Source organism: Phascolarctos cinereus, unplaced genomic scaffold (assembly GCF_003287225.1).
Source record: "Phascolarctos cinereus isolate Bilbo 61053 unplaced genomic scaffold, phaCin_HiC Scaffold_8;HRSCAF=390, whole genome shotgun sequence".
In the NCBI taxonomy this organism is placed as follows: Eukaryota; Metazoa; Chordata; class Mammalia; order Diprotodontia; family Phascolarctidae; genus Phascolarctos; species Phascolarctos cinereus.
The window spans coordinates 31615417-31630865 of record NW_027556291.1 but is presented as its reverse complement, the minus strand read 5'-3'; the positions used below and the strand labels follow the sequence as shown (position 1 = coordinate 31630865).

General features: G+C 40.3%; 1 protein-coding gene across 1 annotated transcript in view; it reads left to right on the top strand.

Annotated features, from left to right (window-relative positions):
• The first annotated feature begins 355 nt into the window (after positions 1-355).
• The window catches only part of AFF2 (ALF transcription elongation factor 2), a 499551-nt gene continuing 484457 nt past the window's right edge, over positions 356-15449 (top strand). The window contains exon 1 of the mRNA XM_020974795.2: positions 356-949. Within this exon, the coding sequence (XP_020830454.1) occupies positions 903-949 (47 nt within the window). The 5' untranslated portion in view covers positions 356-902. The remainder of the gene's footprint in view (positions 950-15449) is intronic.

Here is a 15449-nt window from a genome sequence, read left to right as displayed (position 1 = left end):
TGGGGAACGATTTGGGGAGAGAAATGATTGCTTGCTGAGAGCCAGGTGACTAGCAGCTGGGGTTCAGTAGACCCCGTGTCCTATTCCCCGTCTTACCTCTTCCTCCCCCCCGACAGCTGATTTGACAGAGGTGGAGCCAGAGGCCCTGTCAGGACTGGGTAGGGGTCGGGGGCCCCTGGGCAGATCTAAGAGATGATACTGTGTGGGCTGCATATAGCAGCTTCTGGCTGATCAGGTTCCACCCCCCCCAATTGTCCCTTGTGTGTGTGTGTGTGTGTGTGTGTGTGTGTGTGTGTGTGTGTGTGTGTGTGTGCGCGCGCGCGCGCGTGTGTCTGCGTGAGTGTGTGTATGTGATGCTGCCGCCGCCACCGCCGCCGGTGCTGCTGCCGCTCCTGCCTCTTTCTCGCAGGCAGTCAGCCGGCCGGCTGAGCTTGCGGCTGAGGCGGCAACAGCCGCAGCAGCAGCAGCAGCGGCGGCGGCGGCAGCAGCAGCAGCAGCAGCAGCAGCACTAGCAGCAGCCTGAGCTGGACGTAGCATCGTGGCGCTGGGAGTGAGAGCTCGAGCCAGGCAGCGAGAGAGGGCAAGAGCCGGAGCGGGAGCCCGAGCAGAGCGGCGCGGCTCAGCGCAGCCCCGGGCGCCTCGCGCCACCTCGCCCTCAGCCTCGCGCCACTGGCCGCTGCCACGGCCAGTGGCCACTGCACTTCACTCCACTCCACTCCGGAGGCTGAGCGAGGGGGCAGCCTGGCAGGCGGACGGACACTTCCTCAGACTGCGGGCAGTCACCTTAGGCAATTACTGCCGCTCGCCTAGGCTGGCCGCTCACTTGGAGCCGGGGCAAGGAGCCGGCTGCTGAGCCGGGGGCAGCTGCCAGTAATTCTGGAGAGGCTCCCCAGCCCACCGCTATGGATCTATTCGACTTTTTCAGGGACTGGGACTTGGAACAGCAGTGGTAGGTTGGGGGTTTTGTTGTTTGGGGGTTTTGTTTTCCCCTCTTCATTTTGCCAGTCTTTTTGCCTAATCCTTTCCCTCTTTTCAGGGCTTCTTTGTTAGGGGGGTAAAGAGATGGGGGGTTGAGTGAGGGGGGAAGCCCCCAAATGTTTCCTACTTGCTTTAAGCCACCTTAGATTGGAGGACAGGAAGAGGAGGGTTACGGGGGCAGATTGCGTGGTTGGTTTTTTTTTTTTCAAGTTAAGAGAGTTATATTAGAAAATGCAATTTTATGATGCTTAAGGGTGTTGAGCCATCTCTCCTCCCCCCTCCCCCTTTTCGGGTTTTGTTCCTCACTGGCTCTGCCTGCCTTCAGCTGGCAGAGACACCTAGTGCTTCTTCCTTCAAATAGATGGCTTAACTTTAAGGGTGCTTATATATCTTGGTAGGTTTCTTTTTAAAGGGATTTAAAAGAAGCAGGCATGTACCTCCCTCCCTGCTCCCTCTTCTCTCATACATGAGCAAACAGCCTTGGACAGTCAGACAATCAGAGACAGACACACAGACATAGACACACACACACACACACACACACACACACCCTCCTTTCCACTTTGCTTCCCATAAGTTCTCTTTACTACTGTAGTAAACGAAGTGACTTCTTGTACAAACTATATTTGCTAATTTGGAGCACTATATTGTACTGACTAAGGGGCAAATATGATTTAAGTTAGCCCTGAAGTGAGGTAGTCTAATATAAGTATACAAATAATTACTGACTTGACGCTGTCCTCTCTTCCTCCTCCCCCAAACATCCTCAGGTTTTTGCATTGTGCAGGTAGCTTAGATGGGAAGGTTTGGGCATATTCTGGAAAATATTGTATATGCGTTGCCTAAGGGTTGGACAGAGGTCCGGAGGCAGCAGGGAAATTGATATGTATGGCACATCAACTCCATTTATTTATTTATCTATTTATTTGTGCTTCCTCCTAGGAGAAATGTTACCATTTTTTATCTGCCCCAGCAATTTAAGCTATCATGTCATTTATCTTTTTCATTCTAGTCAGATATTTGGGGTAATTTAGAATTCTAAGGTTGGTTACTGGCTTTTCCCTTGAATTGTAATCGCTAATGGCCCAACCTGAAATGAGGGTAAAAGATCTTTTTAATGTAAGAATGTTGTCATATCTTGGCCCTAAAGGCTCTGTGTTTTTACAGTCACCTTGCTACTCTAATGTTTTTACTCAATTTTTGAAGAAAAGGTCATATACTTAGGCAGTAGTTATATTTTGCTGATCCACACTGCTTCAATTGCAAATCTAAGATAACCAGAATTTAAATACCTGTCATCTTTTATTTTCCAGCCCTGCCATGTAAATCCTTGAAAACACCAATTACACAGTATCAATATTCATCTGGAAGGCATTTTTGATCTCATGCAGGGTTTTATCAGCTACACATAAAACATTAGACTACAATGTTTAATAGTCATGCTGTTGTTATTTAACAGTAATAATCACAATAAAATCACTCCTCAATTAAATATTATGCTTCTGCACAGTATCTGTACTCAGCTGCACTAATTCATTTTTCAGGCAGCTGATAAGTACTGTCTTGCTATTTGCATACAATTTGCCTAATATACGGTGTGGGTAACACCATCAATTTAATAGACACTGTTACAACTGAAGATGTGCGTGTAGTTCAAAAATGTGAAACAGCCAGCAGGTATGGGATTTTTTTTTAGGATGTCTAACACAGTATTTTAATTTTACTTCTATCTTAGACTCTCTCAGTCCACTTAATCCAAAAGGGAAATTCACATTGCTCTGATTTCTTTTATGCAGTGGATGAAAATTCTTGTTCTGTTGTTTGGGGCTTCTCTTTCCTTAAAGGAAAATGCAACACCCTTGTTTCTCAGGAGTTCCAACTAATCCTTGTTTTAGGCCCATGTGTCTTAAGAAGCATATATGCCTCTAGTCCCTCCTTGTGTGTGACCTGCCCAATCACTTAGTGTAGTACGGATATATGTATGTATTTTGCCTTCACTCATTGTGTTGAACACACACTCTCTTAGTCTCTCTGCTGTTTACTTTTTTTTGCTCTATATACTAGTATGCTTGCTTGTGTATTTGTCTTCATAAACATCTGGTGTGCAGTTGTGTAAGACACCCCTACCAAAAAAATAAGCACAGATATGACCTGGGTAAATGCAATGAAAGCTTGCCATTCAGGTGACTGGAAATATGTGTGATTAGTGTTAGAGGGCCAGAAAAGGAATTCTGACCCTCGAAAACAGCCTTGACATCAAATCACATCCAAAGTCTCTGGACAGCCCAGAATTTGCCTGTTATATTTATTGCCATGAAGTGGCGGCTACCTGCATGCGTGACCCTCGCCCATGGTACTGTCAACATTTGAAAGCTTATTTTCATCTAGACGGTTTCTTTAGCTTCACTAGTGGAACTTACCACTCTGCCAAGAACTGCCATGAAAGGCCTACACCTTTATTTCAAGAGCTTGTGCTTCTCTTTAGCCGTATATGAAAAGTGTGCCCCATATATGTTCAGAGTTATATGTGTGAATAAATATGGAAAAATGGGGTGAAAATGACACCCAGGGGACTCCCCCCACCCCCATTGTGCTTTAGAATTCCCATTGCTGGCTTTTAAAAACTGCAGAAATCCTTTCATGGGCTGGATTAAAGGGCCAAACCTCAAGTTCTGTAAGATTTCTGCATGAATTTACATTTACCTGAGTTAGATTTTTCAATATAAACCAATCTGTGAAGGGAATGAGAAAAGAGGTGCCTGGGACCCCGTGAAAAAAATAGAGCCAATTTTTTTTTTCTTTTAAATCATTCTGTAGGCTTGTTGGTGGTCACCAAGGTAATAGCATTTTGAAGTACCCGGCCCCTGTGGCTGGATTTGGACCTCTCTCTGGGAAGTGGTGATACCTTTAATCACCTACTAGAGGAAAAAAAAGCTCAGAAAAGCAACTCAAATATGAAGTCATTCAGGGCCATGGGTGGTAAAGAACTGCCCTGCTATTTTGTCCCAGCTTGAGGTTTTTCTTGGGGGGGGGGTGAGTAGTAGGAGCAGGGAGTGTTTCTCCTTTATTTTTTGAAATGGCAGCATAAAAAAGGTCCATTTTGGGGGGGAAATGTTATCTTATCCTTACTGGACAAACCTAACTCTTCTAAAAGAAAACCTCTAGGCATAGTGCAAATTGTAGCTAAGGGATCTTGTCAGTAGAAGCCTTCTCTCTCTCTCGAAGAGACCCAAATCAATTGTTTTTGCTTTTTATATGATGTCTCCCAAGTAGCCTAATTAGAGTCAAGCCAGTAAACTGGCACTTGTATTGGAAGAGCCTTAAACTCTCTACCCTGTTATATAAATAGAAAGTTCAAAGGTCTGTGTGTGGTTGTCAAAGCTGAGAAGAGGCCATGTGCTGGCCAGTTTTCTCTTCTGTCCGCCCGCCAGAGAGCAGCGCACCCCTTCACCATGTTCCTGGAGCCTGGAGCCGGTGACCCTGCTCTCCACACAAAGGTGGACTGTTCCAGCTTCAGCCTGAGCTTTCCCTGCACACTGCAGCAGCACACGAGCTCCTTCTGGCTGCCTTCTTTGCGCAAAGGTCTTCAGAGGCCTTATTAACTACAATTCTTAATATTAGAACAAGGCTGTTTAGGAGAGAAAGGTGTGTGATATCCCTTGCAAACATGGATATTTTCTGGTGCTTAGGCAGGGAAAGAGAGGGACGGAGGGAGAGACAGAGAGAGATACAGAGAGAGAGAGAGAGAGACAGAGACAGCTGGTTCTAACTAATATCCTTAGCTTTGGATGATTTCTCTCCCCAACCCACGCACCTTCCCTGTCTGTATATATTTGTCATCCATTCAGAGGAAGAATAATTATATTTAATTTACTATACATTCTCAAGTGTTTGCCAATTATGTTAGCCATTTTTAAAAAAAGCATTTGTTAGAGTTTGGGGTAGATGGGTAGGAGGGATGGACAAGTGCCTGATCAGGTAGTAGAGAAGGTCCCCTACTCCCCTTAGGGAAAAAAAAGCAATCAGTGTCTGTAGATTTTGAAAGCACATCCATTGGACAGGGAAGAAAAGGATCCCTGTGTGAGAAATCAGTTTAATGATACATGAATTGTTTTGTTAATGATGCAGTCAAGCCTTTAACAACTTAAAAACATACAAATCAAGTTGGAAAATGACTATCTCAGTAATAAATCAATCATTACACAGATAAGATCCACACCATTTAAGCATTTTGTGGATGGAAGGAAATCGCATTGTTTTGAAACACGCTGCTTTTTGTGGACTCAAAATGGTTTTAATGAAATGAATCTTTGTTTCGTGTCTTTTATTCCCCATGATGATTTTTTCCATGTGAAATTTAAAGATATCTAAAATAATTTGAATTGTTCACATTTGTCAAAAAATCTCAATAACTAAAAAAAAAGTGGTCCTCCCTGGAACAATAGAGAGGCCCTGGCCTTTGTGGCCTTCAGATCGCGGGAGACCATGCCCTTGATTAACAGACTTAGCTTGTGTCTCCAGGATGCCAGACCACCCAGTCAGGTCGTTGGATTCAGTGACCAAAGTCAGTCAGGCTGCTTGATTAGTGGCATGAAGACAAAGCAGTGGGGTGCATTGAATAACTTTTTTTTTTAACTTTTCAACTTCTTGTTTTGGTGTTGTGGAGACTGAGCTAAAAATGTTTAAAATATCTGTCCATTGATAGCTGAAATCCAATGTATTGCAGACAGCATCACTCCTCCTTGCTCTGTACAGCCTGGAGAGATCTGCCCTTTTAAGTATAATCTCTTTGGGGTGGGAAAAGGAAGAAATCAGAGTCAAAGCAAGTTGCCAGACTGCTTCAGGAAGCCTGGGAAAGTAGGAAGAGGACTGGTCCTGGTTCTTCCACTGACTGGTTGGACGACCACAGATCAGCCATTTGCTCTCTCAGCTCCAGTTTCCTTACCTGTAAAATGAAGGAGTAAGACTAGCTGATCACCTTCCCCCAAACCCCCTCCAGTTCTCACTCTGTCTTAATTTCTATCTACTTCCATGATTGTTACCAAAAGAACTGACAGAAATAAGACAATTGCAAATAATACCACCTCTAAAATTGGGACGTTTTGGGGACTCATGAAATGCATTTCCAGTTTCATTTTATGCTCTTAATAAATTATGCCTGAGGAATCAGTTGCATATTGCCCCATGTGGGCTGGAACATATCATTTTTATGTAAGTAGGCCCCACTGAAATGTGGTAAAACTGTTGTGTGCATAGGTAAACATAATAATTGTATATTACAGGGGATTTGACAGACCAAAATGTATTTTAAAATAATATATTAGTTATGCTATGCTACAGAATCACAATACTTTTATATTTTAAGAGTCTTTTGATGGAAGTTGATGAATGAAAAAGCGTCTGAGGAGAAACTCGGTTGAAATCTTGGACAACTATTCTTCCAAATATAGATTCCCAAATTTTGAAAATGTTTTATTTAAATAAGAATATGACTAGTGAGTAATTTTGTGAGTCAAGTTGAAGCAGTTGGGGTTTTACAGGGGAATGTTTTACTGATTTTTAAAGCCACAATACTGACCCCTAGGGAACAGTATCTTCTATAACCCTCAGTCCCTTGCTCAGTGTTCAAGAAATATGCCAATGTACTGATAATAAAGCTCTACTCAGTTCAGTGGCTATGGAGAATCGACATGGCATAGTGGAGAGAGTGCTGGACTTGTTGTCCTAAAATCTTGGGTTCACATCCATCCTCTAACACTCGTAGCTTTGTGAATATGGGCAAGTTGTTTTACCTCTCTTGAGCCCCATAGATGAAATTATCTATTTAAAGTTGGATGGGATCTGAAAGATCATCTACTCCACCCCTCTTGTCTTGCAAATGAGGAAACAGAGACTGTACAGTGGTTAATTCACTTTTCCAAAATCATACAGCTAGTAAGTGGTAGACTGGGGCCTAGGACCTCTGAACCCTAAATCCATGGCTTTTTCTACTATAGCAAATCTCTAAAATGGGAATAATAATGCCTCCCAGAATCTTTGTGAGATTATGCATATAAAGCATTTTGCAAACCCTGACATGCTATATAAATGATCACCTATTATTATCATCCCAGGTAAACACATGTGCCATGTAAAATATAGGTATCTAATAACTCCCACCCTCCATGCTGCTCCTCTACAGGTTGTATAATATACTCATTGTTTGAGTGCTCATTCACCAATTGGGCCAAGAGGCCAACTTGACCTCTTTCCCAGAAAAGAATGCTGGCATAAGAGGGCAATTAAAAGGGAAGAAAATCGGGGGCTCCAAAGAGGGAGGCTACTATTTGAATCCTATTTCTGGTAACTTTAAAGGATATGTAGAAAAGAAAGATGGAAGGGAAAAAAACACCATTTTTTTCCATAATAATAGTTCACATTTACATGGTGCCTTAAGATTAGCAAAGCCTTTTATATGTGTTATTTCATTTGATCCTCACCGCTTCCCTTTTAGGTAGGTGCTGTTAGTATCTTTATTTGGTAGATGAAAGTGAGGCTCCAGTGAAGTGGCTTGTCAAGGCTCCATAGTTAGTGCCTAAGATAGGATTCAAATCCACATCTTCCTGATTCCCAATCCAGGACTCTGTTTGCTCTGCCAGGACACTTGGGTAAGAAAGAGTATTTGTAAACTTAGTGTATCAGTAGGCTAGAAGGCAGATATAGAGCAAGGCTGTTCCAAAGGCGAAAGAAGGTCGGCCCATTTTCCTATCTTCTGCTTGCCTTGAGTTTTCAGCCATCCCCTTTATTTTTCGTCATGAAAAGTTGTTTGTGTTTTGTTTGACCTAACTATAGCAGATCCATACCACAAATTATTCTAACTGTTAAACCAAGGTCCAATGCTAGGTTGCTCTTCTGTCAAACTTTTGTGCTTTCACTTGAATGGAATTTTATCTGCATGTTCATAGCCTGTTGAAGTTTACGTGGTGGAGAAGGGTAGGTGATGCTCAGAATTGTTGAATTTACTTTAAAGTAAATCTCATCTATGACCTTAGCGGTGAACGTCTCCCGACCTACTGAGCTGAGAAAAATGATCTGGGAGTTTCAGTTGAATGATGAGCTCTAAGCTGAGTTGACAATAGCCCTTCCTGTGAAATCTGATTTTGATTAGGGGTAGCCCAGTATATGGAATGATATCTCTTAGGGATAGTACATGTGTTTTACTTCACATGAAAACCTCAAACAACTAATGATTTAAAATAAACTCTGGTTTGAGTTTTCAGTAGTCCCTCTGCAGTGGGAGAAATGTGTGATGGTGCCCAAAGATTTTTTTTCTGTGTGTTTTCTAAGTGTTTAAGATTACCCAGTTACAAATGGGAAAATAGGTTAAGGAAACATATATTTTGTTTTTGCTAGACATTAAACATCCCTCATTCCCTCCATTTATTTTTTTAAGTCTCTGCTATGAGCAAAAGGAAACAAACTCCAACATGCTACTTCATGTTATGTAGAATCATTTGTTTTTTGTTATCAAAATAATAGTCCTCTGTGTTCCATCTAGTTGAACTCAACAGATTTCTCTTGAGTGTCCACTGCATGCATTTGAGAAAGCACTCTGCTAGAGATGCTGAGGGAGATGCCCTCTGCAGTGGAAAACAGATACAGATACTGGTCTTCTTGTTGGCCTTTCCTAAATCATGTATTTGGAATCAGATTTTATATTTTCCAGGCAAAATATCTCCTGGGAATAGCAATGAGGTAGATTATTTTCATGTCAATAGAAATAAAATCAGAAAAAATACTTTTTAACTCACCATGAATTGATGCTGAAATTATAGTTTCTACCTTAACAATTACTGGGAGAAGAGTGGTTTTATGAGTGTGTATTATATAGTCTCCAGATGGCTGATTTTTTCCAAGTTTCATCAAAACAGTCAGTTGACCTGGGAAAATTCTGTCAATTGATCAAGTGTTTTGTTTTCATGATATCACATAGAAAAATTGACTGTTTTTCACTGATTAAATGGATTATTTTTCATGCTATAGAGATTCAGCTATTGTGACTAAATTGAATGGCTGCATAGGACCGTAGATTTAGAGCTAGAGGGTACCTGTGAGATCTATTGGGACAGCTCCCTCAGTTCTACTGGGACAGCTGGCCTGTACAACATCTGGCCTGTGGGCAACTTTTGGCCCACCTAAGGATTTCGGGCAGCCTATGTAAAATGTAGAGGATGTAAAAGAAAGTAAAGATGAAACAAATGCTTTGTCTATGCCCTGCTTAACCTGCCTTCCGCTAGTCACTATTGAGCCTGTCATGTAACTTGGCTGGTGGATTGCCACTGTGCATTCTCATTCCTGTTTGTCACGTGACCCACAGTCAGTCTGTCTCTAGTCTGAGAGGAGCAAGTGTCATATCTTTACACTTTGTTTTCGGCAAAACTGGCATTGAACAAAGTGAGTGTAGCAAAGTAATTTTTTTTTTTAACATTAATGTGATTTCATGATAAGCAAAAACTTAAGTAATAAGTGTAATTAATTGACATTAATTGAAATTTCCCTTTTTAAAAATACGGTTTATTTGCAAAATAGTTTAATCATTAATTATACCTTTACTTAGAAAGTGAGCCATTAAAAACCTATCTGCGGCCTGAAGAAGTTTAGCCTATTTTAATTTTGGCCCCTACCTACTGCCAAGTTGTGCACGTGTGGTTTACAGGTAAGGGAATCTGGGACCAGAGAGTATAAGTGATCCCAGAGTTACACAGGTAGCAAGTGACAGAGTTAGGATTTGAACTCAGGTCCTGAGACTTTAAGTCCAGTTCTCTCCTGTAGCACTACAACTCCCCCAGGTACCACAGAATCAGTGTAACATACTTCACTGATAATCAGCTCATCTATTAACAAGTCTTTTATTGAACCTGTAGCAGGGTGCGTGGTGTGACTTTTTTATTGAATCACATAAACATCAATTCAATTAGACATGCAGGGAAAATTTTAGAGCTGAAAGGTGCCATAGAGATCACTGGCCTACCCCCTTCACTTTACAGTCAGGACTTTGGCCTCTTTTATTAAAACTCTGCTATATTCACAACACTGGGAGGGACACAAAAGAGGTAGGAGAAATGTGCCCGGACCTCAAGAAGCTTACAATCTAGTTTGGGAAATTGGAATAGTACATGGCAAGTTAGGAATGAAGATAAAGGCAATGGGAAGTAAGAGACGTATGAGTTGGGTGCAGTCTGCCGCTGTGGAAGAAAATATGGGCAATGACAGGGAAACAATTTTGAGTAAAGTCAATATAATAGAAAGTCAAGTGCAAAGTTGGCAATCAGGCCTGTCTGGAGGGCCAACAGGATCATTTGAGATGAGCAAAAATCTACTGTGGGGCCTAACTTATCTCATTTGGCCATCTACAGAAGTCAGAGTCATACAGATGATTGCCAAGTTCACTTTTTTCCTCTGTAGGTATAGTAGACTTGACTGTATTGGCCACCATTTTGGGGGAATAGCCACATGATACTTGCTAGATATGTTCATGGTCTTAATGATATATACATACATATACATATATATATTATATATATATATATACATATATACACACACACATATATACATATATATATATATATATATGAATTGTTATATTTGTGTGTATACTGTATATGCAAATGTTTTCAACAGGCATCAATTTCCTTTCAGAGAAATTGTAAATGAAAGTTTGTTTTTCCTGAAACAATTGAAACACATGTTTGCAAATTGGCAACATTTGCTGGCAAAATAGACTTTTTCAACAGAAACATACATTTGGGCTGCTGAGATGCTCACAAATAAAATGCTCCTTTTTTGGAGCACAGTTTTTGAATGGTAAAGTTTCCCAATGCTGGTGCATCTTTTTCATTCCTTCACTTATAATTCATCTTTTTTTTAAACCTTGACATTAAGAGAATATAATTTGGTGATTCAACTCTGGCACATTCAGTATATAGCTGTATGTTACAATGTGTTTACCATGTGTTAGAATTAGAATATGTTCGTCAGAGACAAATAGGACATAGAGATCTGAATTGATTATTAAGGTAATTAGTATCCTCAGACACTTGCATTTTAATCTTCTTAGTTCTCTTGTCTCTGAAGAATGTTAGGGAACAAGCTAATTCAGTTCAACGTATTTGGCATCTCCACTTGGGTTTTGAATAACTGGCCGTTCAGTCCGAGGTGAACTCAGTCGATGTTTGGTGTGGAGAGGATGAGCTTGGTGTGTGTGAACTTGGAGTTTGATATTATGAGTAAATACAATAAATTCAGTGAGTTACCAAGAGCCATTGGTGTTTCTGTAGTAGGTCAGGACTATTCCTCCTTGATTCTTTGCTAGATAACTTGCAAATGCATGGGAATTGAGTTTAAATGCCAAATATGAGTCTTGAATGACAGTGGAGATTGTTCCTCAGTATGATCATCATATGCGTGGCTTGGAGTTTTGATTTGGAATATCCTCGGGCATCCTAGGCATTCTGATACTAGAAAGAGATTGTCTACAGGGGGCCATAGCATGTAGAGGAAAAGTGAAAGATGTGGCCAGTCACCTGGCTGTTTAGTCTATATGATGCTGAATATGTAGACTAGAAATCCAGATAAATGGCTCTTTTTTCATCTTTTTTTTTTTTTCAGGCAGAGATGTCTTAGAGTCTTTTTTATAGACCTGAAATAGTTGTGATTTCATGTGGGGTGAAAATGATTTTTCAAATTTGTAAATAATAAATAATCGTTGTCAGTGCCTTGACTGAAAAGAGATCAGAGGGTCAAGGATAAGGTCTAAGACAGGATCAGGGAACCTGCAACCTTGAGGCCACATGTGGCCTTCCAGGTCCTTGGGGATGGCCTTTTGACTGAGTCCAAGTTTTACAGAAAACATCCTTTTATTAAGGGGATTTGTTCTGTGAGGCCACATGTGGCCTCAAGGCCTCAAGTTCCCCACCCTTGGTCTAAGAAGAGAGAAAATAATATGTACAGATAGTTTACCTTATGTAATATATGTATTTCATAAATTGCATATATGTTGATGTTTTTATAAATTTATTTGTTCTTTAAATGTCTTAGGGTATTTGCTTTTTTTAGTGAATTATTTTATAATGCAAATAGTCCAAAATCTCTCCTTCAATCCTAATTTATCTTTTTCCTTCTGATTATTTTGTACTTCAAGTTTTCTCAAAACAAAGAATGCCAGAAATTAGGATTCTTCATCTTGCAATCTATGACATCCTGAGAGCACTTTAGAGGCTCTTTATTTCCATGCCTTTTAGAACCTGCTACAATGCTTTACTTAAGTGTATTGGATGCTCAACAAATATTTCAATTGAATTGAATTTTTCCAAAAAGACAATTTTGTTTGATCTTGTACCCAGTTGCACATCAAGGTTCTGGGGTGATACTGGAACTGAAAGCTGAGTCTTTCAACATTTTCTCAGTGTGTTTCTCCCTAGCTTTATGACATTGTTTCTGTTGAGCCAGATGCTTTTGTTTTGAACAGTCTGTTGCTTTTGGTGGCTAACCTAAGGCTTGGGTTTTCCTAACATATATTTTTAGACAGAACATATTTTCTATTTATATCTCTGGAGGATTTAAATTGCTTTGTGTCATAGTGAGGATCTGCAGGAAAAAAAAACTTCCTTATTATACATTGAATTTAAGATTTCAACAGTTTTATGTTAATTATATTATTTATGAGAAAATTCTGCCATCAAGTGTCGATATCTGGAGAACAACTGACACTGTGCTTTTGTTGTGAACAAATTTGAAGAGTTGAAGAGCGTAAAAAAATCCCAATTTTTAAAAAAGTTTTAAAAAAAATTCTTGGTTGAAAAAATAAACATGATGAGAGATGTGTAAAGCATACTAAAAGAAAGAGGGCACTTCAAGAGCAAGAGGCCTCTTACTAAAGGTTTGTTAAAATAACCAGACCTGACACGTGAGCATGTAGCTTGGAGAAATAAAAAAATGGACTGACCAATATGAATGTCCAGAAATTATGGATGTTTTTGAAACCCCAAAGCCACCGTGAGCCTATGTTCACATGTGCTGACCAACTGGTTTTGGAGTTCTATAAAAACCTACTTATTTAAACTTCAGTGGTGTTATGGTAGCCAAGCAGCAGATGACCCAAGTTCTCACCAAAAACTGCCACTGATTGGACGACAATTTATATATTCCTAAGAAACAGCGGTGAAATACCAATGAGGCAAGCTACACAGTTCCAGATTGCCCAGGCATCTGTGAGCAAAGGGCTCTTAGTTGTGATTCCAGAGCCAAGAATACAGAAGAGAAGAACATCTTCCAAAATGTCGGAAAAGTTAAAGTGAATGCTAAGTGGAGATGAGGAGAAATGAGAACGGTAGAGCCAGCATTGCCTCAGTCAATTAATGTATAAAGATACTGGTCAATGATTATAACCAAAAGCTATGCAGAGTAGAATCCTAATGGGATCTGTCTATTAAGGTTACATAAAGTGGGGCATTTGATTTATTTCAGTTTTCCAAAGCTCCATTTTAGCTCTGTGCAAATAATGCATTAGTCACACTGGATAAAATGACATATTAAATAAAGTTGCAATTTTTTTTCTTTCATATAATCTCATTTTGTAAAGAATTAAATCAGTTTTAGTAGTTGATTCATACAGTAAGAGGTAGTGGGTTGAATGAAATCTTTCCATCTCTTGCTTCCTAGCTCATTAGAAGAGACAGTATCATAAAGTCCCTCATTTTCTCCTAGTCTATTTTATTCCCCTTAGTGTTTCTGGAGTGCATAAAGAAGAGCTTCTTGTTTTCATATTTGTTTGTTTGTGGACTGTGTCATGTTGTATCTCCTGTGAGGTAGAAGTCTTTCTTAGGATGTTACTGTCTACTCTGACCTATCACATGCATGAAAATGAGAAGACTTCATTTTCAATTTGTTAAAGTAATCAGTGTACTATGTTCGGAAGTGGTGTGGTACAGTGGACATTGTAATAAATTTGGAGTCAGAAGACCGGGAGTTCTGATTCTGATGCTGCCACACACTGCCTCCCAGACCACTCTTGCTTCCAGTCTAGTCCTCACAGCCATCATCTGGGAAGATGGAGCCTATAGAGAAGGGGCCAACCATCCCCACCAACTGCCAGCTATCTTCCACAAACAAAGAAGGCATGCCAGCCTATCCAAAGCAGCAAGGCACCCCGAAGGAAAGACGGGAGGCAGCATGTGCCACACAAATCAAACCACTACCATTACCTGTATTGCCATCTCCCTCAGACCCTCATGGAGACAGTCCAGAACCCTGAACCTAAGAGCCTTGGAAAAATAATGTTTTTACCCCAGTGCCTACAGCTGTCACCCCAGGAAGCAATTCCTGTGGTGATGCAGCCTGGCAACCACTCCTGCCAGTGGTATGGACACAGCTACTGAAAACTCAGAAAGGAAAGTTCTTGCCCCCTCCAATCCTTGGTATTGTCAGATGGTTTAACATCAGAAACTAGTGTGCTTTTATCAGTGAAATTACATTAAATAAGAGGTATGACCATCTACTTCGCAGGTCTGCCTTCAAGACTATGGAACCTTTCCATTTTGACTTCCATCTGAAACTTTTCGTAAGTGTTATCTCCCATATTAGAATGTGATCTTCTTGAGAGTAGGAACTGTCCTTTCTATTTGTATCCCCAGTCCTTTGCACATCATGTGTGCTTAATAAGTACTTCATTTATTCATTTATATATATAAAAGAAGAGGGTTGGACTGGTTGATCTCTGAAGTTACTTCTTAGATCCTCTGATCACTTATTAAATTTTTAAAGTATATTTTTATATATTTTTAAATATGCTATTTTTAAACATAACAGCAAAATAATTGAATATTCATATATAGCATAAGTTTAAATTTGGACGTGCCAAACAGAATTTTGCTTAGGGTGTTCCCCCTCCAAGACCACCATCTCTTTGCCAATTCAACATAAATTTAAAAAATTCCTATTGTGTTCTTCTTGGGTTAGGCACTGTAGATACAAAGATAGAAAACACCTCCAGAAATTACTGTTTGCATATCTCCATGGTGGAGGTGGGCTCTTTCCTTGTCCCCTAAGTATTGCAGATTCTGTTTGGTTATTAGTTATATTTATATGAATAATATAATATTGAGACATAGCTTGGCATAGTGGATGGAGAGAAAATTGGCTTTGAAGTCATGGAGAACTGAATTCAAGTGGCAAGTCTTTCTCCTGAGCCATACTTTTCTTGTAATCATAGGAAGGTCACTTACCTTCTCAATGCCCTAGGCTGCTTTCTGAGATGACAGACTATGATTTTCATTGTGTCAGTGGATCTGCAGTTGTCCACGTGCATCAGTGGAGAGAATTCCCTATACAAATGAAATCACCAGTTGGGATTTCTCTCCTCCCACTAGACAAAAGAGAACAAGGTCACAGATACATTTACAAGTGGCGAAAATTGCAGAACTTGTAGATCA